Raw genomic sequence first — 22,529 nt, 5'->3', positions numbered from 1 at the left:
AACCATTTAGGCCTAAACCTTGAACAATATTTCTTAGTTGGTATGTAAAGCCTGGTAGCCTCCAAGATTAGTTATTAGTATTAGTATTAGTAGTAGTATTAGTATTAGTATTAGTATTAGTAACGGCCGCATGGTGCAAGAAAGCCTATGGCTTATGCTGCACCAGCCAAAAAAAAAAAAAAAAAAAAAATCCGAACAAAACAATGATAAAAACAAAAAATAAATAACTAAATAATAATAATTAATAAATAAAAAAATAATAATAAAATAAAAAATAAATAAAAAGGAAATTAAACCTATCATCCTATGCGCTTCACTTACCCGAAAGTACTATCCACATGACCTTTGAATTTCCCCAAACTGTCGGCCTCTACCACCCATGTAGGCAACTTATTCCAGTAATTTATAACTCGCTGGCTAAAATAGAACTTCCTGCAGTCCAATCTAAACATTTCCCCCCGTAACTTGAATTTATGTCCCCTAGTTCTAGCATCATTTATAATCTTGAACATTTCGTCCTCATTCATTTTACTGATGCCTCTCAGAGCCTTAAACACCTCAATCAAATCTCCTCTAAGGTGTCTAGTTTCCAAACTCTGCAACCCACATATTCGAAGTCTTTCTTCATAAGGACGCCCTTTTGCCGATCTCACCAGGCGAGTTACCCTTCTTTGCACCCTTTCAAGAAGCTCGATATCTTTCTTCAGGTGCGGTCTCCATACTTGAACACAGTATTCCAAGTGTGGTCTAACATAAGCCTTATATAATGGGATTATCACGTCCCTATCTCTACTTGCAAAAGTTCGATAGATCATCGAAAGGACACCATGGGCCTTCCTTGCAACCTGTTTACAATGCTCAGAGAATTTCATGTCTGACCGTATCGTAACACCCAAGTCCCTTTCCTCCAGTACTGGGTTTAGTTGAACTCCACCAAGTGAATAAGTTTTTTTGGGATTACTGTTTCCCAGGTGTAATACCTTACACTTTGTTGGATTAAAGCACAGCTGCCATTTTTCTGACCATTCCTGAAGTCTATCTAGGTCTCTCTGAAGAAGCTCAGCTTGACAGTGATCATTAACTACTCTTCCAATTTTAACATCATCTGCAAATTTAGACATCACGCCCTCTATCCCTTCATCAATGTCGTTTATGAAAATTAAAAACAACAGTGGTCCTAATACTGATCCTTGGGGAACCCCACTTCTTACCTCAACCCAATCTGAGGAATAGCCATTTATCACAACCCTCTGCCTCCTGCCCTGAAGCCATCCTTCTATCCATCTAAGGATTTTCCCAGTGATTCCAACCTGTTCCAGCTTATAAAGCAACCGCTCATGTGGGACTGAGTCAAAAGCTTTGCTGAAATCTAAATAAACAATGTCGAAATTATTCCCTAAATCCAGCTCGTGAGTGACCCTTTCGAAATAGCGAACCAGATTTGTTAAACATGATTTTCCCTTTACGAAACCATGCTGAGTATCATTGAGAATTTCAATTCGATCCAAATGATCCTGAATTCCACCCTTGATCATTGCCTCCATGATTTTCCCTACTACTGAAGTCAGACTGACAGGTCGATAATTTCCAACTTCACTTTTAGAGCCACCCTTATGTATGGGAGATACATTTGCACTTTTCCAATCCAAGGGAATCTCCCCAGAGTCTAATGATGCTCGCATAATTAGCCTCAATGGTTCAATGCACTCGCTTGCAGCCTCTCTTAAGATTATAGGGTATATTCCATCAACTCCAGGAGCTTTACTGGTCTGTAGGCTCGAAAGTTTTTTCATTAAATAATCTTGCGAAATTTCAATATCATTAATTACATATTTTTTAACTTCGCTCCCACAATTTCCCTTTGCCACAAAAGGCTTTTCATTTGTAAATATCGATGCAAAATAACTGTTGAGTTCATCTGCAACGGCAGCTGGTGTATTTATTACTATCCCCTTTCCCTTACGTAAAGGTCCGATCTGGTTTGTTATGCTCTTCTTGGCATTTATATATGTGAAGAATTCTTTATCCCCCCTCTTTGCTCTGTTTGCTAGTGATTTCTCATAAACTGCCTTTGCCTGTCGAACCTTTTCTGTGGCTCTATTACACATCACCTTGTAGCTGTTATAGGCTTCTCAAGTATCTAGGAGTTATACTTGACAACAAACTGAATTTCCAGCCACATCTTAAATATCTAAGAAGAAAGATACGTAATTACACCGCCCTTGTCACCAGGGTCTCCAGGAGGGACTGGGGACTCAATAGGCACACTCTATGAATCCAACCGTTCCCGATTATAACATACCTGTTATAATCGGGAACGGTCCCGATTATAACGTACTCAGCAAGCATCTGGTACCCGAAAGCAATCACTGTTAGTGGTAGAAGAATCCTAGACTCTCTGCAAATAAACATCCTGCTCGCTAGTACCCGTGCCTGCTGCACTGTCAGTACCCATGCTCTGCAAATTCTGGCAGGCGCCATGCCACTGGACCTGGAGGTGGTCCGTTGTGGACTACTCTTCCACTTCTCCAAAGCAAATTCCAAGACCATCCTCGAATTCACAACAGACCCCGCAAACGACAGAACAGCAGAAAAGAAGCGTCTCCTCACGCATCTGCAGCAGGCGTGGCAAGCGAGATGGACTACTTCCAACAAAGGCGAAATCACTAGAAAGTTCTTTCCTTACATTAACAGGGTGTTCCCCAGGCTTCCCCCCTGGTTTTCACCTGGTCTTTACGCTACATACCTGTTAACTGGCCATGGATCATTAAAAGGCAAACTGACGGCCCTGGGAATCATCGATGATCCCACTTGCACCTGTGGTGGGACTGAGAGTTGGTCGCACCTTATGTATGACTGCCCCCTTCGCTGCACCTTTATCGCTTCTTCGCTGGATCTTCGCTGCACCTTTATCGCTTCCTTGACGTACATACCCAAAGACCAAGAAACACACCTGCTTGATAGTAGGGAGGAATATACAGCTTTCACGCGTTTCGCACAAGAGCTCTTCAGCCGAAGGAAATAATTATCTACAGTTCCTGTACCTGCGCCACAACGGTCCCAAGGAAGACAACAGACGGTCTGAGACCATGATGGACTTTCATCCAGACTAGACAGTCATGAACTTGACTGCCACACCATCAAACGGACAACTATCTGATGATTGGAGTTTGAAAGGTACCATTGGATTGAATTAAACCCCTGGATTGGACACCAGCCGATGTCGATGACAGAGGCGCCAAATGGCGATCCTATCTGTGCTCAATTGTACAGTCACTTTCGATCCCATTCCTTCCCCTTTCTTCGCCTTCACCTGATTGACTGAGTGTACATTGACTGGTTGGGGATACCTTCGCCTATATCCCCTTACTCTTACTTTCATTCCCCCACTTCTTCTGTACACCCTGTACTACCTCACTCTATATAATCGCTGCTTTTTTTTTTAAATTAATTAATTTAATTATTATTATTTATTTTTTATTACTATTTATTTTATTATTTATTTATTTATTATTATTATTTTTTTTTTATTTTATTTATATATTTTTTTTTTAACTTTGTTTCCGTCAGGAAGCTGAAGCGACCCTGACGGAGACTAGCCAGAGAACTATGGGCAGCCTGGCTACCTCCTAGTGGTGTGTGCGGGCAACGTGGGGTTCCACCAGGGGCCCTGCGGCCAAATGCCAGGACACACAACAGAACCCAACACAAAACTACTCATTCAACACACAACACTTTTCTGGCATTTACAGTGTTCTGTATTTCTTCACAGTGTACATATGGCGCAGATGTGGGAAACCACAGGTGGCACCCGACCCTTACACTATGCACACTATATTGACATGCTCCTTACACCAAATTAATTGGGCCTTTTTCATTTTTTTGTGTGAGGAGGAGCTTCTTCTTAGGACGACAATTCCATTTTTGAAGAGGCGTCTTCTGACTCTTCGCTTGCTACCACTCCTGTATGTTCTTCCCATTCTCTTATCAGCTCTGACGAAGAAGCTTTACGATTTTTAAGGCATAAGCGCTTCAAAACGCGGTACTTTTTTTGGCGTAGAGACTCGTTTACAGCGTCCGGTTTCTTTTTTCCTATCAGCAGAACCAGTGTTCTTGAGTTTGGAAAGAAATCTACTCACTGTCGACTGATTACAAGACACTCTAATCTAAGCAATATGACTGGAAGAAGATCCTTCCTCACGTAAAGCAACAGTAGCACTCTTTCATCGTGGCGTCAACTGCACGTAACTCGCCATCCTGACACAAGCAATGAATGACTGCAACTCTTGCAGAGCATGCTTATGTAGCTGAAAGTAACAGCTGATGCAATATTACGTCATCACCTTACGCGTGTCAATGTTATCTGATGCAATCTGTAAGAAATATTGCCATATACTTACGCTATTTGGACGACAATTACAATTATAAGGGGTGATGCACTTTCTTTGAACACCAGTGTATATACATTATTGTGGGTCGCGGTAAAAAAAGTTAATTCACTCTCTGAGACTATGAAGATATACTAATTTTTGCTGTCTCTCTCTCTCTCTCTCTCTAAAACCTCTGGTATTGATAGTGTTCTGTTTCACACTCACAATGTATAGTACGCGGAGAGGGGGGGGGAACCCCTGGTGCCATTTGACACAAAACACACTCTTCTCTCTCTCTCTCAGAACGAAACGTGGTATAAAAAACTAGCTAATCAAATCTGCCATTTAGAATCAAATATGCACAATTCAAAAGATGCAGAAATTATTACATATTTCATTTTTGCATGTTGTCCAGACGAAAAAATCAAGGTTAAATGACAAGAAACCCTCCGCCTGAGTAACCACGATTGAATAGGTCTTTAAGAATTCCTTTGGCAGGGTTTGAACCCAAATCTTGCCAAATGAGGAACTAGTGGCAAAAGCACTGCTGTCACGGAGACTACATTACTAATGGGATGACCTGATACAGTGTTTTCATTAAAATATGTGCAGTTAGCTTGGAAATTGGATTTTTTCTTAAAAAAAGCAGGTGCGTTGATGAAAGCAGCATGATGGCTTAAACTGGAAACCAATTCTTCAGTTAGAGTGCTGTATCGGGTCAGGTTAGGCTTTCAAGTAATTTTACGGTTTCCGCTTGCGGTTTGAGTTTTTGAATGTAAGTAATTTATCACAATAATTTTAAAAAATTAATGTAATAACCATATACTTTGAATATAATTTAGGTACATTTTTTCTATTTATTATTATTTTATTTTATTTTTGGTTAAGCTATAAAAAATAAAAAATCAATATTGTGGATCTAGTGATTTATTGCATTAATATTGATATATTAAGAGATTGACAAGTTTTCTTAATATGACTTTTTTATTTTATTTTCTTTCTTTTTTTTTATTTTTTTATTTCGAGGTTCAACATTACGGGTCGGGTTTGGTTCAGGTCAGTTCTTGTTACTGTGGGTGCGGGTCTAACACAATAGATCCACGCAGGATCCATTTAGCTTCAGTTCCTTATTTGAGTGCAAAGGAAACAATTTATACTTATGTTAGGAGAAGAAATAATTTAGGTCACACAAACTGTTGAAGTTTTTATTATGGCCACACATTAATTAGCAATACAGAGAAGTTTTGTAGAGAATTCTACAACAAATAAAACATTTCCCTTGTTGTACGAGTGGGAGTCAGTAAGTGGCAAAGAAAGACAGCTTTACAATTACTCAACGAATGATTCTAAGTTTTAACATTCCACAGTGATATAAGTACTGATTTTTTTTTTTTTTTCTTACATTGTCGTCAGCATCCTAGTTCTTCTCCTTCTCCCACGACAGGCATATTGTGAATGCTGCGTCGTATTGCACACTTCTGAAAAAACCCGTCTCAGCAATCAGCTTGTGATGTTAGAGAATTATTGTTAAAGATGGGAATACTTTCTACTTCATAACAATGCAAAGCTGCATATAACGCGTGCAACCAAAGATACCATTAATAATATGGGATGGGAACTTTTTGATAATTCTTCCTACAGTTTCCATCAACCGCACTTGTGACGGAGCTAAGAGCGATACGTCATAGGATACGACAGTAGCAACACGTCATTGCACGCGACAGTTTAATAAAGTGATGGAACAAGCATATAAATGTTTTTCGTTATTGTTTCGAAAAAATAAATGCTATGCTCATTTTCCAGCTTGCCTGTTTTTTTTTTCCCCTTTTCTATGTGATTCGCTTACTGACTCTCTTAGATAATAAAATTTAAATGGGATGTAAAAACTAAACTCCTTTACATTTCGGACATCGAGATCAAATATACACAAGTTGATCATTTAATTCGCGGAATGGTGGACTCTTTCAACCTTCGTCGTTGATGTTTTCTGTGCTTCCTTCTTTTCGAGATAGACCTCATGGAAGCACTCCCGGAAGCCATCTTGATAAGTGTTTGAGAGCAGTCTTTCGCAAGCATATAGATACCTACCATTTCTTAGATATACACTATTCTGCCATCTACTGGTAGCTTGCCGAAATTTGAATGGCTGTACTGTGATGCGGGCATTCAGCTAATTAAATGACCAGTCTGTGCACTAATACCTTAGTGTTCAGTGTAAGTGAGGGCACAGTACAAGAAATACATTGAAAAAAAAATTCCATTTTACCTTCATTTACACCTAGATACTGTCCCCTACTTGATGATGTTGCTAAAAGAGCCTTACTGGCTAGCGGTTGCATGCATCTGAAAATATGAAAAAAAAATACTGATGTACGAATTGCTCCATTGTGTATCAAGGAAAGAAAATTATCGAGCGACCACAACAAAACTGTAGAGCTTGGTTTGTGCAATAATAAATGCTAGCTATAATTTCGGTCCTCATTGCTATAACCACTGCACTTCTGCCTTGATGTTGACAGGATGAATGAACGCTGCTGGTTTGTCTAATTTTACGGTGTTTCGGTAAGAGTCGCCACACTCTGTTGCTGGAGAACGGGGAAACAAACTGTCCCTTTCTCGGTGTGCGTCCTTTTCAGAGAGCATGGGATAAGGTGGAGGGGGTAGATAGGAATGCAAGGAAGATATCAAGTGTTCAACAGTAGGATATGGTTTTCTGTCTTGCATGACAGACAAAGAAGACTCTCTCGTGGGAGTGGAAGGAGTCATGAAAGGTTCCTTTTCTTGATTTTGCCTCTTGAACTTGTACCTTCGGTTTTGAAACCATATTTTTACCTGAGTAGATGTCAACTTTAAATCTCGTGCCAACTGATCTCTTTCAGGAGCTGTGAGATATCGCTGTTGGTGAAATCGTCTTTCTAACTGGTACACTTGCGCTTGAGAGAAAAGAACTCGAGGCTTCCGTCGAGTACGCTGTCTAACCAGGCAAGAATCCGAGTTTGTCCTGGGCTGGTCAACAGGACTAGAACTGTTGTCGGCTTCTTCTTCTGTGTTTGGTAGGAGACTAGGTGTAGTAGAGTAGCTTGACGAATCTTTAGAAGAAAATAAAAGCACATATATTTTAAGAAAAACAGTAAATCATAAATAAATAAGTTATAATGGTAAAAATATAAACTAACTGACAAAAAAAAATGTACTGTTTTCATTGTCCATTGGAACTTTCCGGATAATTAAGTGACTTGGACTGTATTATGAGGAAGGACCATAAAAGTTAGTTGTTCTCGTCTTCGCACTTAAATTCTAGCTGAATGATTTCAAGAGGGAGAAGGTATTAGTGTCAGATTCACATTGCTCAATTGTTTGTTCAATTTACTATTACCAGCCTACAGGCTGGTAAAGTAAAATTTAGATTGTTACCTTTGAATCCAAAGTCTTGATCCAAAAGTGACTTTCGGTAAAGTTATCGAGAAATTGAAGAGCGACAGTCCAGCAACGTCAGGAATTCCATGGAATCCTAGGACACTTGACCAGATGTAATATACAGTATTCTTTCAGCTGTACCCGCATTGGGCATATTTCTATCTTTCTTTGCTCTCAACTTTCTTGAATAATCTACATTTGAGAATAGTCTACTAATATTTAGCAAATATAAATTGACTGCCTTGAAAAGTTAGCTTTTGGATCAGTAGTCATTCTTGAAAATTGTGACTTAAGCAAAAACTGTTGTCAAAACCAACTATACAGTGGCAGAAATCATGGATAAAAAAATTGAAAACCATTCATGATAGCGAATTTATTAGTGTTTTGATCGTGTTGCTGATATTATGTACCCAGAAAAAAAAAAAAAAAAAAAAATGTCAAAATCAGTTTATATCGGCAAACATGGCTAGATGTCTTGATGAGTTATTAATGAATGTTGAGCACACGCTATAATTAAAAGCCTATAAATTCCAGTTTTATTCATTGCAACTTGACGAAAGTTTGGATCCACTGGTACAGCTCACTTCGTTTGTGGTACTGTTTTTTTTTTTTGTATTTTTTTTCGACATTTCGTCGATGAAGATTTGAAGATAACAGATGATATGGCTGCTCTTGTTCTACTGAAGGACGCAAACAAAGCAGTGTTGTGTTTATGCAGGTGCGAAAGATACATTAACTCGATTAGGTCTGAATCTCAACAACATATCAGGTGTGATTACTGATAGATCTCCTGTTATAGTGGGGACACAAAGGTTTAGGTTAATTGAAGATGATGCTGCATGAGTTGGAAATAACCTGCTATTGAGATCACTGCGGTCATCCCCAAGGAGAACCTATGTGTTATTTATTGTTATCTATGTGTTATCATATCTACTGTAATAAAAGTAGTAAACTTCAATCAGTTTAACGGCCTCTACCACAGAAAGTTTCAAGAAATGCTTATTTTTTTACTGTTCTGAAAGTCGATGGTTACGTTGTGTAAAAATGTTGAAGCAGGTGTTTAACTTCAAAGCTGATATTCAGACTCTTGTAATACTGAGAAGAAACCCAGTTCATCTTCACTTCATGTTCACCTTGAAGATGACGAACGGGTATATCGGTTTGCCTTCTTAGTTGATATAACTTGACATCTTGATTTGATTACATGTCTCCAAGCGAAAGACCAGCTTTCTTTATATTTGGCGTCGTGGGTTTTGAAATTAAACTTCTTTTATGCGATTCACAGTTAAAGGCCCGTAAACTGTAATTGTACACTGGAAAACTGTAATTGTTGACTGCTGAATATGTCAACATGACTTCTTAAAGGAACAATTCAATTCAAAGTTTGCTCACTCTTCACTCTCCTATCTGTATCATTGCATGTTACAGGTTGATGAGGTATCTGAGAATTTTCAAATGAAATGTGTTGACATTTAATGTGGTTTCAGATTGAAAGAAAAGTTTCAAATTAGTTTCAAGACGTTTATGTAACGCATACGTAAAAAAAAAGATATCCCTGTAACTTTCTTTCGAAATCATGCATTTTCTTATAAGCACAACCTCCAGCAGTACATATATCTCCGAGCAGGTGTTTTCCAGGATGAAAGACGAAAAATGTAGTATGATCCTGTCAGTGGCGGCCATCTAAGGAGTTCACTCCTTGTTTCTCTATCTTCTGTTACCTTAGATATAGACTATCTATGTGAAAAGCAATGCCAAGTTTCCATTGACTTTTGAAATTATCACGTTTTGATATCCCAATTTACGTATTGCTTTGCTTGGATGTATCTACTTGAATAGAATAGAATATTTAATTGCAGCATGATATACAAACAATTAGTTTCGTCACGGCATGGTGGTGCCAGGGGTTTAAAATACATATTTACAAAAGAGCTACACATGAGAAAAACATATATGTTACATAAATCCAGATTATTGAAGGCAACAAAGCACAGTTCTACATTTCCAGTTCGACGAGGATTCCCTTCCTGTATTTTTTATTGTTGACCACTTCTTGGAGGTCCCCGTCGATCGCTTGCAATGAGGGCCGCATTTGCTTTGGCAGGAATCTGCCTGTTAGTACTTGCCGGTTATGGTTTACTAGCAGCTGTGCTGAAGACCGGAGATAAGGAGAAATACGCGAAGAGCAGTGATCCCAGAAGTTCGGCTCTGTAATTTTACCGATGGTGAACAGCAGCCTTCTTTCTCCGATTGTAGGATCGGAGCCTGCGCAGTTGAAGGGTATCTGCTAACTGCGTTCATCTGAAGGTGAAGTTTGGTGTTAGCCCAATTTAAAGCCAGAATTCAGCAGAGAATATTCTTTTAATGTTGGATTCGGCAGCCCAGGCCCATATCTCTGAAGCATACAGTATTGTCGGGTATAGGTTTGATACGATGTATCTTTTTACCAGATTTGGGTCGGTGGTGTGCAGCAGTTGTTGTTTGGCGACCCAGCGTAGTGAAGTCAGCCTCGACTGTATGAGGTTTTTGATCGTTGAAGGATAACTTGGATTCGAAAATGACCCCCAGATCTTTGTGTGTTTGAACACTTGGAACTGAGGAGCAATTGAGCACAGGCTCCAATGTTGTTGGGCTGCCGTTTTAATGAAAAATACTTAACAATAGTATTACTGTCGTATAATGACTGAACAATTTTGGAATTTGATGTCTGAATTTGAATAAATATAAAAAGTTTAAACCATAAATATAAATTACTACTAAAAATACCTTCTTTCGAATGCATAAATTAGTATGAAGAAAGGTTTTTTGTTCGGTGGTCCTCTATCTTCATAATTTCAGGTGTTCTGGTGTCAACCAAAAACGTTCGGACGTCATGCTTTTGTCTCTTTCAGTAGCACAAACACAGAGGAGTGCAATGTTGTTGCTGAGATATTAGAAAATAGTTCCAAAGGGCATTGAAGTTAGTTCTGCAATTGATTAAGAAACAAAAAATGGAGTTACCCTCCAAATTTTTGCCCTTCATTTCTGAATTTTGTCCCAGAATGTTTTAGAGTTGGCTGAATAAGTAATAAAAGATGAAAAATAGATCCATGAATCTTTTTGGCAAGTGTTAAAAGTGTATAGGAACAGGTGTTCGTTTTGGCTGGATGGGAAGATATTTTTTTTTTCTTTCTTTCTTACTTAGAGAGGATAGTGTGCTGCACATTCTCGAATATATTTTCTTCATTTATTTATGGAATTAAATTTCATTTTATTGAGTCTTCAGCACAGGTTCTTATCACTTGGGTTCACGTTCTTTACAAGAAGGCTAATGAAGTTTGTTTTAAGGAAAATTAATTGCGGCATTTGATGTCAGTGGTAGTACTTTTTGTGATGTCAGAGCCATTGTCACAGCCAAGGATTCTCCTCGCTCTTGCATTTTTTGTGTCAGAGCATCATGTCGTGTACGAAATCCGTTGCGTATACAGCAGATATTAAGAGGGAGACAGCCCTCGATGATACATTAGAGAATAAAAATGGCTGAAGTTGAATTTCGTGAACCGTCTAAGGAGCCCCATCCAGTATACATTGCATACCGGATGAGGCTCCTTAGGGCCCTAACTGTGAGTGCAATCGCCCTCCTCCTCACTCCGGGTGGAAAAGACTATCTCTTTCAATGACTTGAGTTAATCGGTCTCAAGCAAGAATACCATGGTTTTTTCGTCCAGCAAACCGACTACATTTACAGATATGTTACATACAGTGCAAGATGGTCTGAGTTGCTGCTGCGCTTAAAACGCTAAAAAAAAAAAAAAAACTGTTAAATATATATATATATATATATATATATATATATATATATATATATATATATATATATATATATATATATATATATATATATATATATTTTTTTTTTTTTTTTAAATTCTTTAAATTCCAAGTAAAGCGAGACTCAGAATGGCCATCAGAGAGAGAGAGAGAGAGAGAGAGAGAGAGACCATCACCAAGTTATGATCTCTGGTACTAGAAGAGCATGTGTATTTAACGACTGTTGGTAAAGTAGAGATGAAGAGTATTGGTTATGTGGATTGCTTTCCGGTAGGTAAATTTAAAAGTTGTCAGACAGACCGTACTGCTAGAGAAATGACGTATACTGGAGTAGTGACCAATAAAACCACCAAAAAAATTATCTCAAATCTTAGAAAATATGAAGAATGTCTAGTTTCAAAGAACGAGTTCTTGGTGGAACGAGTAATTAGGAGAACGATAGAGACAAGAGATGAATTCGACAGAGTGGAGCAAACAGATATTAAGATAAAAAAAATTGTTTTGGGGATTCATGAAATTATGAAGTCAAGGAATCAGAGCGAACAATTAGAGTAATTTAGATGAGTGGTGGTAGCGGACTCTCTCAGAAAAAGTACGTGGTCGGCTTGACAGACCGTAGGAGGAAACTGTCATTATTGACATTGAAACTGAAATTACATATATTTGAGAACTGAATAAGGAAATTTTGGGATTTAGAGCTTTTCTCAAATAAGTTTGCTCTGCACTGCTCCACAAAAGTAACAGAACAAAATGGTTTTCATAAAAAAATTATTGTCTACAGTGTCGCCGCAGGCAAGTATTTGATGTAATAATTACTTTTTCTGACAGAATCTCAGTTATCGGTTGAGTCAACTACTGCTCATCTCAGATGCCCAAATTATTCGCTGTATGATTCCTTTCGCCTCAAAGGTGGTACGTGTGCATATGTCCGTTCTGATATTCCCTGTCAGAGACTTGGCAATTTGGAATCTCCTCTCTTTGATCTTCTCTGGCTTAAAATCTCTCTTCCTCATTGTGTCAAATTCATCTGCTGTCTCTACCGTTCTCCCAACTCCACTAATCACTTGGAGCTCTTTGACCCCAAGCAAAGACTCCTCTCTTTGCAACTTGACTTTCTCCAGTCCAACTTTCCTAACAGTGAGGTAATTTTCCTTGGTGATTTTAATGTTCACAACTCCAGCTGGCTTCCCTTTTCTAGTCACACTGACCCAGCAGGTCGAGATGCTGATGCTTTTGCAATTACTAATGACCTAGCACAGATTGTTCATTTACCTACAAGAACACCGGACAATCCTAATTATAGAGCCAATACGCTTGATCCTTTTCTCACAAACAACCCTTCTAAGTACACGGTCGAAGTGAGAGGTCCTTTAGGCACTTCAGATCAAAACTTGGTGATTGTCTCTTCTCCAATGGAACCTTTATCTCATGGCTGTTCCCAACCTCGTGTTGTTTGGCATTACGAGAATACAAAATGGGATGACCTGCGAGACTTCTTTTCTTCTTTTCCTTGGTCGGATTACTGTTTCAAAAGTTCTGATGTCAACGTTTGCTCACATCGTGTCAGTTAAATTATTCTTGCAGGAATGGAATCCTTTATCCCACACTCCACTTTAAAATCTCGTCCTTTACCTAAACCTTGGTTTTCCAATAAATGTGCTAAGGCTGTTCAAGAGAAGAATGTTGCATATCGTAATTGGCTTGTTTCTAATTCTTCAGTTTCATTTTTTGCTTACACCAAAGCTCGCAACAATTGTAAAGTAGTTATTAATCAGTCCAAACTAGAGTTTGAACAGGCTAAGAGTAGAAAACTTGCTTCTTGCCCTAATGGTAGCCGAGCATTCTGTTCTCTTGCCAAAGCTATTCGCCGCAACTTTTGCCCATCTCTGCTCTCACCCCTGTCCAAACCAGATGGTTCTGTTGTCACTTCAGCCAAGGATGAAGCTGACCTGCTAGCATCCCATTTTTCTTCCAGCTCATGTATTAATGATCTTGGTACGCTCCAACACGCTCCATTCAATGCCTCCTGTTGTCTTCCGTCACAAGGATATCAGAAGGATTTTGATGAACTTGATGTTAAGAAAGCTCCAGGTCCTGATGGTATTTCTCTACTTGTTCTCAAAACCTGTGCTCCTGACCTTACACCTATTCTTTGCCGCCTTTTTTCACTTTCTTATTCCAAAGGTGTTTTTCCTTCTGCTTGGAAATTTTCTCATATTCAGCCAGTTCCTATAAAAAGGGCGACAAATCCCTCCCATCCAATTATCGTCCCATTACAATTACTTCTACTCTTTCTAAAGTAAAGGAGAAATCAATTAACTGCCAACTCTTAAACTATCTAGAAACCTTCCGTCTGATCAACGATCGCCAGTATGAATTCCGTCAGTGTCGATCCATTGGTGATATTCTGGCTTATGTTACCCATTCATGGACTAATTCAATGGAAAGGTTCGGTGAAACACAAGTAGTTGCTCTTGACATCTCAAAGGCTTTTGATTGTGTTTCGCATAAAGGTCTTCTAAACAAGCTTCCATCTTATGGTTTGCCAACTGTTTTTAGTAATTGGTTATCCAGTTTTCTCTCTTTAGATGATCGCTCACTGAGAGTGATGGTAGATGGCTCTCTGTCTTCTAACTTCTCCACTAATGCCGGTGTCCCCCAAGGTTCAGTTCTTTCCCCCACTCTTTTCCACTTGTATATTAATGACCTTCTTCCATTGACTGGAAATCCTATCCATAGTTTTGCCGATGATAGCACATTGCATTCCACTTTCCATTTTGAGAAACCTTGTCTTGCTCAATCAGCTTCAACTTCTCGAAAATCTGCTACCAATTCCTTAAATGCCGATCTTCAGGTAATTCTCCAGTGGGGCAAAGACAACTTAGTTGATTTCAACCCTTCTAAAACTCAGTCTTGTCTTATATCTCGCAAAAAGGATTCTTCTGCTCCTATGCTTATCTTTAGTGACACTCCGATTTCTAGGAAATATGATATATCTCTTTTGGGGATTACCCTGACTTCTAATCTCTCTTGGCACAAGCACATTACAAATATTGCTTCCTCTGCATCTAAAAAACTTGGTTTTCTCTTTCGCTCTCGGCGTTACTTTTCTTCCAAACAGCTGCTCATTCTGTATAAATCGCAAATCCGCCATGCCATGGAATATTTTTTTATTATTATTAAATCAGTTTATTTCCCAAGAAACCTTGGGTCACCCCGGGACGGCTCTGTGCCAGAAGGGTGTGAATACAGACTAAGGTGCGAGGAACACAATGTACAATAAACAAGAGTACATGCGTGCTCGACCCGAGACTTTTACAGGATTAAATATACAATAATGAACAAAATATACAGTAATATACAAAATATATGATTGCATACAAATAGGCAAGTTAAAAAAAGGTCTGTCCAGGAGCAGGTGAGTATTATAAGTTCATAATCTGGTAACAGTTCTTGAGGATTTCCTTCCTGTAGGGCTTGTCTTCACAGAACCTATCAGGGTGGATCCTAAATTTATTGAAGATCCGAAGACAATTGGCTGGAAACATGTTCCTCAGGGAATCAATGCTTGACAGCGAAAGACGTAGAGGGAGACAGGAGTCGGGGTGCTTCCCTCTTGCCCTCCTCGGGCCAGAGATTAATGTGGACACTGATGGAGCATCAATTCGCCTCGTTATAAGCCGTGCAAGCGTGAGAACATTTTTTGTCATGATGATATGTCTCCAGGGAGTGGTGCCTAGATTTGCTTGTAGGATAGATCTGGAGATAGTTAGGGGGTGGCCTACCACCCTGTTCATCCATCTAAGCAACCAGTACTCTAAACTAAGATACTTCTGAAGGTATGAGGCAGGGGCAGATGACCAAATTTCTGAAGCATAGAGAGCAATCGGCGTAATACACCTCAGGATGTGCCGAACAAGCAGCGCTGGCTGATGCACACCAACGAGCTCTTGACGCACTGCCCAAAGAGCAGCGTACGTCTTCTGCCTCATCCTGGCAAAGTGAGGCTGAAATGTGAGTCCAACGTCCCAAGTGAGGCCAAGATCAGTATGAGAGGTCACCTTTTGCACCGGTTCCCCACTCACAAAGATTTGGATATCATTTTTGGCTTTCTTCTTGGTTATCGTCAGTTGTGCTGATTTAGAAGGGCTCAGATGCAGCCCTATTGTGGCAAGATAACTTTCCAAGCTCAATATCTGCCTAGAAGCTTGTTGGTTGATATCATGAATCTGATGATTATGATCTGAGCTCACGTAGAACTTCAGATCGTCGGCATAAGAAACAAAGTTCGGATTCTGAGCAAGGAAAGGCTCCAAAACTGCTGCAAACAGGATAGCTGACAGTACGCTTCCTTGTGGGATGCCTCTTGAGACGTCAATAGTTACTTGAAAGTCATTATGGGTCACAGACAGATGTCTAGGGAATAAAATAGACTTCAAAATTTGAAGTAAGGTATCCGCCAGGCCGAAGTAATGTTTCAGAATGGTAAAAAGAGCTGGGAGGTGTATTCTGTCATAAGCCGATTTTATGTCGAGGAAAATGATATCAATCTGTGATTTGTTGTTAAGGGTGTGCTGAATTCTGAAGAGGGTATCAAGAAGATTGGTAGTTGTCGATCTCCTTTGTAGAACGGTATGGAGGTACTCGGGCCTGTGTGCAAAGCAATGCTGGGCAATTGTTGGCTGAATTACTTTTTCGAAAATTTTGAGTAAAGAACAACTGATGGATATTGGTCTTAGGTCTTTAGGAGATTTGGGTTTCTTGATCTTTGGAATGGGCTTAACATGGTAAGTTTTCCAAATTGAAGGAACCATTCCAGATTGCAGGATTTGTCTGAAAAGGTGAAGGAGAAGGTCGACTATATATGGGCTGCAAATTTTGATAATAAAGAGTGGGAAACCATCCGGACCTACAGTGGCTTTGTTGGGTAGTTTATTGATGACATCTATTAGGGTCTCTCTAGTTATTTCTATTTCAGACAAGTGTGCCCTAGGTAACCAGTCGTGCGAGAGAAAGGAATCAGAGTCAGGAAAATCTGCCTGCTGTAAGCTGAACTGTGACCATATTATTCCCACATCTGGGGTGGTGCCCCCAAAACCTCTCTCAGGCTTCTTGATCCCATTCAGAAGAGGGCAGTTAGGTTAATTAATGATTCATCTCTAATAGAGTCTCTCCACTCTCTTTCTCATAGACGTACTGTTTCTGCTGCATGCCTCTTCTACAGATACTTCCGTGGGCACTGTTCTTCTGAGTTGGCTTCTATAATTCCCCTCTCTCTTTCAAAACAGTCCGAACACGTGCCGCCACCAGCCAACATCCATTTACTGTCCAACTTCAAACCCACAGAACCAACTTCTCATCTTCCTCGTTTATTCATTCAACTGCCGTTTTCTGGAGCAACCTTCCTTCATACGTATTTCCTGAAAATTACAATTTACAGAAGTTCAAGTCCAATGTCAACAAATATCGTCTTTCGTCTTCTCAACCTCTAACCCAAGCACGGTACTAAGTACTATATGTTCTAATCCTCTCCTGTATGGGGTTCACATAAAAAAAAATAATAATAATAAAAAAATAAGCATCTTGGCATAAAAATTCCGAGCACGCAACAAAAATCGATGCACCACTTTACAGAGCCGCACATTATGTAAGTTATTCATGCCTGTAAAAATACGGGTTGCGACCACATCACTTCTTTCTCGTCTTTTGGCTTACTCAGAGGGACAGCAACATCTCTAGTTATTCACGATGGGAAGTCATCGTCGTTTAGATGATTCTTTGAGATAGCAGGTCATTGGACGACTTAAAGTTAAACTTGCATTGGCTTAATGTGTCACACGCTGTCATCTCGGCACTATGGAAGCAGTTTCGGAGGCCTGAGCCTTTATAAGAAGAGCTGGCTAAGATCGTCCGAGGGTTACTTCAACCAGAACACGCGGCTATCTGGCTCTAACAGCAAGACGATGTCCTGTCATCAACTGTCTGTTGAGGTTGCCAAGGTCACAGGCGAAATCATTTCCAACCGGACCGTGTTAAGAAGGCTCAATTCAAGTGGACTCTATGCAAGGAATCCAGTGGTTTATATCCCATTAACCCCAAACGACCTCAGAGCTTGTCGAAACTGGTGCCATGAACATGTGACTTGGAGCCCTGAAAAATGGGGTACAGTTCTGCTCTAAGTCCCGCTTTAGCCTGCAAACAGATTCTAGACGTTATTTCTTCTGGAGGCAGCTAATAATGCGGTACGTACCATCCCTCACAAGGTCAGAGAAAGGGACACGAGAACACCGCTTCCACTTACGGTGGAGGCGGAGTTCTCGAGCGGGGCGGAATAATGATCAACCGCTGCTCCTCTCTTCGTGTTATTGATAGGCAATGTACAGAGGTACCGAGAACAACAGATCCCCTATATGCGACTTTTTAGAGGTGCGGTTGGTTCAGGTTTCTTTTCATGCACGACAACGCCAGAGCCCAACTGGTGGAGGAATATCTTGAAAACGAAAATATCCAACGACTGTCATGCAATCGCGATCACCAGACTTAAATCTGATTGAACATGCGTGGGACGCCCTTGGGCATTGCATTGCATTGCACTCGGACAGCCAACTGTTCGGTCACCTGATGAGCTGAGGGCTGCGCTGGTGGAACAATGCGATTTGTTGCCACAAAACATTATAGACGCCCTTTTATCGAGCATGGTTCGCCGCTGTGAGGCTTGTTTAGCCGCCGGAGGGTATCATATGTCGTACTGATATCATGTGACCAAATTTTCGAGCATCTTGCAATCACACTGTAATGTGACCTTTTTGATAATTTTTATACAACACCCATTAATGTCCTTTATACCTATCCGACGTTTCTCGCTGTCTTCTCATTTTATCGTTATTCTATGGTACACCACGACCATACCAAATTTTTGGTATGGTCGTGGTGTGTCATAGATTGATAATACCGTCTTTACTAATTCGGACCTCATTTACACAACAGGAATGTCTTTTTCTTTACAAAGGAAGTCGAACAAGTAAATTCGATTTAAACTGTTCGCGTTCCTCCTTACCCACACATTATAATAGAGATCATCTGAATTGTTATAGACAGCATGTTGTATGGACCTAAGAGTTAGGTCCATGCGACTGTGCAGTTCTAGATAACAACATAATCTCTTTAATAGTTTTACTAGTCTTTGGATGGATTTACCTGTACGTTGTTTCAAGGGGAACAATCAGAAACAGGCAGAACATGCTTAATCCGTTAGCAGTAAGAAAAGAATGACAAATGCAGGTCCATATATATTTCCATTCATTTCTGGCTAAAAAAAGACAAGAGGAAGACACCCCAATTCCTGCCTCCCTCTGCGGCTTACGCTTACAAACATTGATTCCCTTAGGGACATGTTTACGGCCAATTGCCTCCAGATCTAAAATAAATTAGGCATCCACCCTGATAAGTTCTGTGAGGGGACAAGGTGTACAGAAAGGAATGCCTCAAGAACTGTTACCAGCTATTGAATCTATGACGATCACCTGCACCTGGACCTTTTTTTTTTTTTTGACTGCTACATTTAATTTCTTTTACATCTGCCTTTCTGGTTATTATTACAAAATGTTTTATTTCGAACTGGTGTAAGTTGAATTCTGTGAAAATCTAAGGTCGAACACGTATGTTTTCGACATGAGATATATGCGTGTGTTCGACCCGATTTATATAACCATGTGTTATATAAATTTACATACTGAGGTTCATCGCATCTCAGTACGTAAATTTCACACCCTCCTGGCACATTGTCGTTCCGGGGTGACCCACAGTTTCTTGTGGTTAATAATAATGATAATAATCCATTAAGAACCTGATAGCTCCTGCAATCTTGAAAAAAATCAAGCAGGACGTGAGCGATCAACTACAAAAGATAAAGAATACGGGAACCAGAGAAGGAAGAGCAAGGAGAAATACAACCAACAGCAGCTGAAGTGGAAAGAGACCAGGTCGTGATATTCAGAATAGAGGACGAGTGGAAGAAGGCCCTAACAGAATTGTGGAGAGTCACACACCACCTCAATCGGCACATAATACCCCATTACTTCGACAGCCCTGGTGCAACACTGGAGGCCATCCACACAGCCATGTAAGGAGCTGCGGTAGCAGGCACGAGGATTAATGGAAGAGAAACGAGAGTAGTCTCTTGCACTCAGCAAGAGACTACGCCGATACAAAGAGAGCTCCCAGAGGAAAATAAACAACTGAATCTTCGATGAGGACCAAAGAGGCTTCTACAGGCGTCTCGGAGAAGACAAGAAAGAAGGGAACGGACCATCCGAGCAGAACACGATTGAGGAGTTCTGGGGAAACATATGAAGTAGGGAAGTAAGACATAACAACCGAGCTCCCTGGATAGAACTAGAACGCAAGAAAACCAAGGACGTACAAGAAATAAGAGGATGGGAGATTCGGGAAGAAGAAGTAAAACATACGCAACTCTCGCAACTGGCGAACTCCAGGAATAGATAATAGATAACGTCCACAACTACTGGCACAAGAAGCTCACTTGCGCGCGCGCGCACACACACACACACACCTGGCAGAGCAGTTCACCAAAATGATAAGGCACCCAGGACAATCCCGAAGTTTCTCACTCAAGGAATCACATATCTGAAGCCTAAAGACGAAGATACAAGAAACCAGGCGAAATATGGACCAATCACCCAATCACCTGCCTCCAAACAATGTAAAAGATCCTGATCAGCTGCATAACCAGGAAGATATCAGACCACTTGGAGAGCCAGAACATAATGGGCGAACAGCACAAAGGATGAAAGGAGCAATTAACCATAGATACCGCGATTATGGAGCAAGTTATGTTATGGAGCAAGTCTATAAGACTTGCTCCATAACATGTACACAGCCTACACCGATTAGCGCAAGGCCTTCAACTCCATGCCTCATAGCTGGCTAATATAGGCACTGAACATCTACAAAATCAATCCGATAGTGACAAACTTCCTATGAGAAAAGATGGCGAATTGGAGTACCACTATTAATGTCAAAAACATCACAACCAGGCCAATCCCCATCAGCAGAGGAATCTTTCAGGGAGATGATTCCTGAGCCCATTGTGGTTCTGTTTAGCACTTCACTCGCTATCCACCATGCTCAACAGTAGCAAGTACGGATATAACCTCAGAGAAGAAACGAAGAACCTGTACACCCTCACCCACCTGAAGTACATGGATGACATCAAGCGCTACGCGGGAACTGAGAAGCACCTCCAGCAACTACTCCAAATCACCAAAGAATTCAGCAATAATATTAGGACGAAATTTGGTCAAGACAAATGCAAGACCCACAGATTGCACTAAGGGGAAATTAGTCAACCGAAACTACCAGCTGCAGACTGGTAAACAGATCGAAGCCATGGCAGGGAGAGAGGCCTACAAATACTTAGGGACGATGCAGGCTCAGCAGTTACCGCACAAGTAAATTTTGGCCTGCCTGATCGAAAAATACCATCAGAGACTCAGAAGCCTGCTGAAATCAAAGCGGAACGGAGGGAACACAGTTAAAGCCATAAACACCTATGCAGTCCCAGTGCTAACATACTCCTTCGGAGTCATAGATTGGACAAACACCGAGCTGGAGGATATTGAGAAAGACAAGGAAAATGATGACCAAGAGTCGCCAACACCACCCGAAATATGCCGTGGAGAAACTGACAATTGCCCGGACAGAAGGAGGAAAGGGCCTGATAGACCTCAGTGAGCAACAGAAGACAGGGATAGTTTACTTGAAGGATTACTTCCAGAAACACACAGCAGCACTCCAGCAGGTCATACGGAAGATAGACAAGCGGTATAACCCACTCAACCAAAGCGATGAGTCCTTCCCCCAACCAATAGGCACAAATGAACATAGAAAATTGGGCAGAGAAGACACTCCACGGCAGGCACTACAATGATCTACACACGATCACATAGATAAAATTGCTTCCAATACATGGCTCACGAGCGGGACGCTCTTCCCCGAGACTGAAGGATTCGTGCTCGCCATCCAAGATCAGGTATTCAACACCAGGAACTGTAGACAATACATCACCAAGGAGCGCGGAGTGTCTGATGACAGATGTCGACGATGCCACCTGGCCTCAGAAACGATCCAACACATCACCGCGGGATGCAAGGTGATCACCCAGACTGAGTACTCTCATAGACACGACCAGGTAGCCAGGATAATACATCAGAAGCTAGAAAGGAAATACCAGTTGATCGAAGAAAGTACCGTATTACAAGTACGAATCTGTACTAGAGACCCCCAACTCACAAGCTGTACTGGGACAGCACCATAATATCGGATAGGACAATCCCGCGCAACAGACCGGACATAACGCTTGTGGACAAGAAGGAAAAGGCTACCTATCTGATTGACATAGCGGTACCCAACACTGGCAACCTGCAGAAAAGCCATGTGGAAAAAAATCAGGAAGTGCACAAACTTAAGACAGGAGATCAAAGAGTGGCGTATGCAACAAGTAATGACCATCGCGATCATCGTATCAACCACAGGTAAGACCCTACATTACAGCACACCAGCAATGGTCTCCCAGCGAACACCTACAAGGAACTCCAGAAAGTCACAATCCTGAACACCTGTAGGACAGTAAGAGAGTTTCTCGACCAACAGTAACACCAGACAACAACCACCACCCTGCTTACTTGGTAGCAATACCCGTAACGAGGTGGAATCCCCACTCAGGGAGAAATAATATAAGAGTAATAATTATAGAGGTACAGGAAATGAATTTTTAACCTTATGATAACTTGTGTAAGTGAAATAAGAGACAATTTCTCCTTAGGACGTGATGCATATCCACATCGCTCGAGATTGCTTTGGAGGTGAACACTGCATGGTGTTAGCTCGATCTGCCGACTTCAGCCTTACAAG

At 40.7% G+C, this 22,529-nt stretch overlaps 1 protein-coding gene across 1 annotated transcript in view; it reads right to left on the bottom strand.

Moving 5' to 3' along the window:
* Positions 1-6,834: 6,834 nt before the first annotated feature.
* The window catches only part of LOC150081176 (uncharacterized), a 140,883-nt gene continuing 125,188 nt past the window's right edge, over positions 6,835-22,529 (bottom strand). Inside the window, exon 2 of the mRNA XM_090381567.1 lies at positions 6,835-7,459. Within this exon, the coding sequence (XP_090237693.1) occupies positions 6,855-7,459 (605 nt within the window). The 3' untranslated portion in view covers positions 6,835-6,854. The remainder of the gene's footprint in view (positions 7,460-22,529) is intronic.

Source organism: Mastigoproctus giganteus, chromosome 9 (assembly GCF_048544385.1).
Source record: "Mastigoproctus giganteus isolate SK-2022 chromosome 9, ASM4854438v1, whole genome shotgun sequence".
NCBI lineage: Eukaryota > Metazoa > Arthropoda > Arachnida > Uropygi > Thelyphonidae > Mastigoproctus > Mastigoproctus giganteus.
The sequence above is the reverse complement of the archived record's forward strand: the minus strand, read 5'-3'. Positions and strand labels throughout refer to the sequence as shown.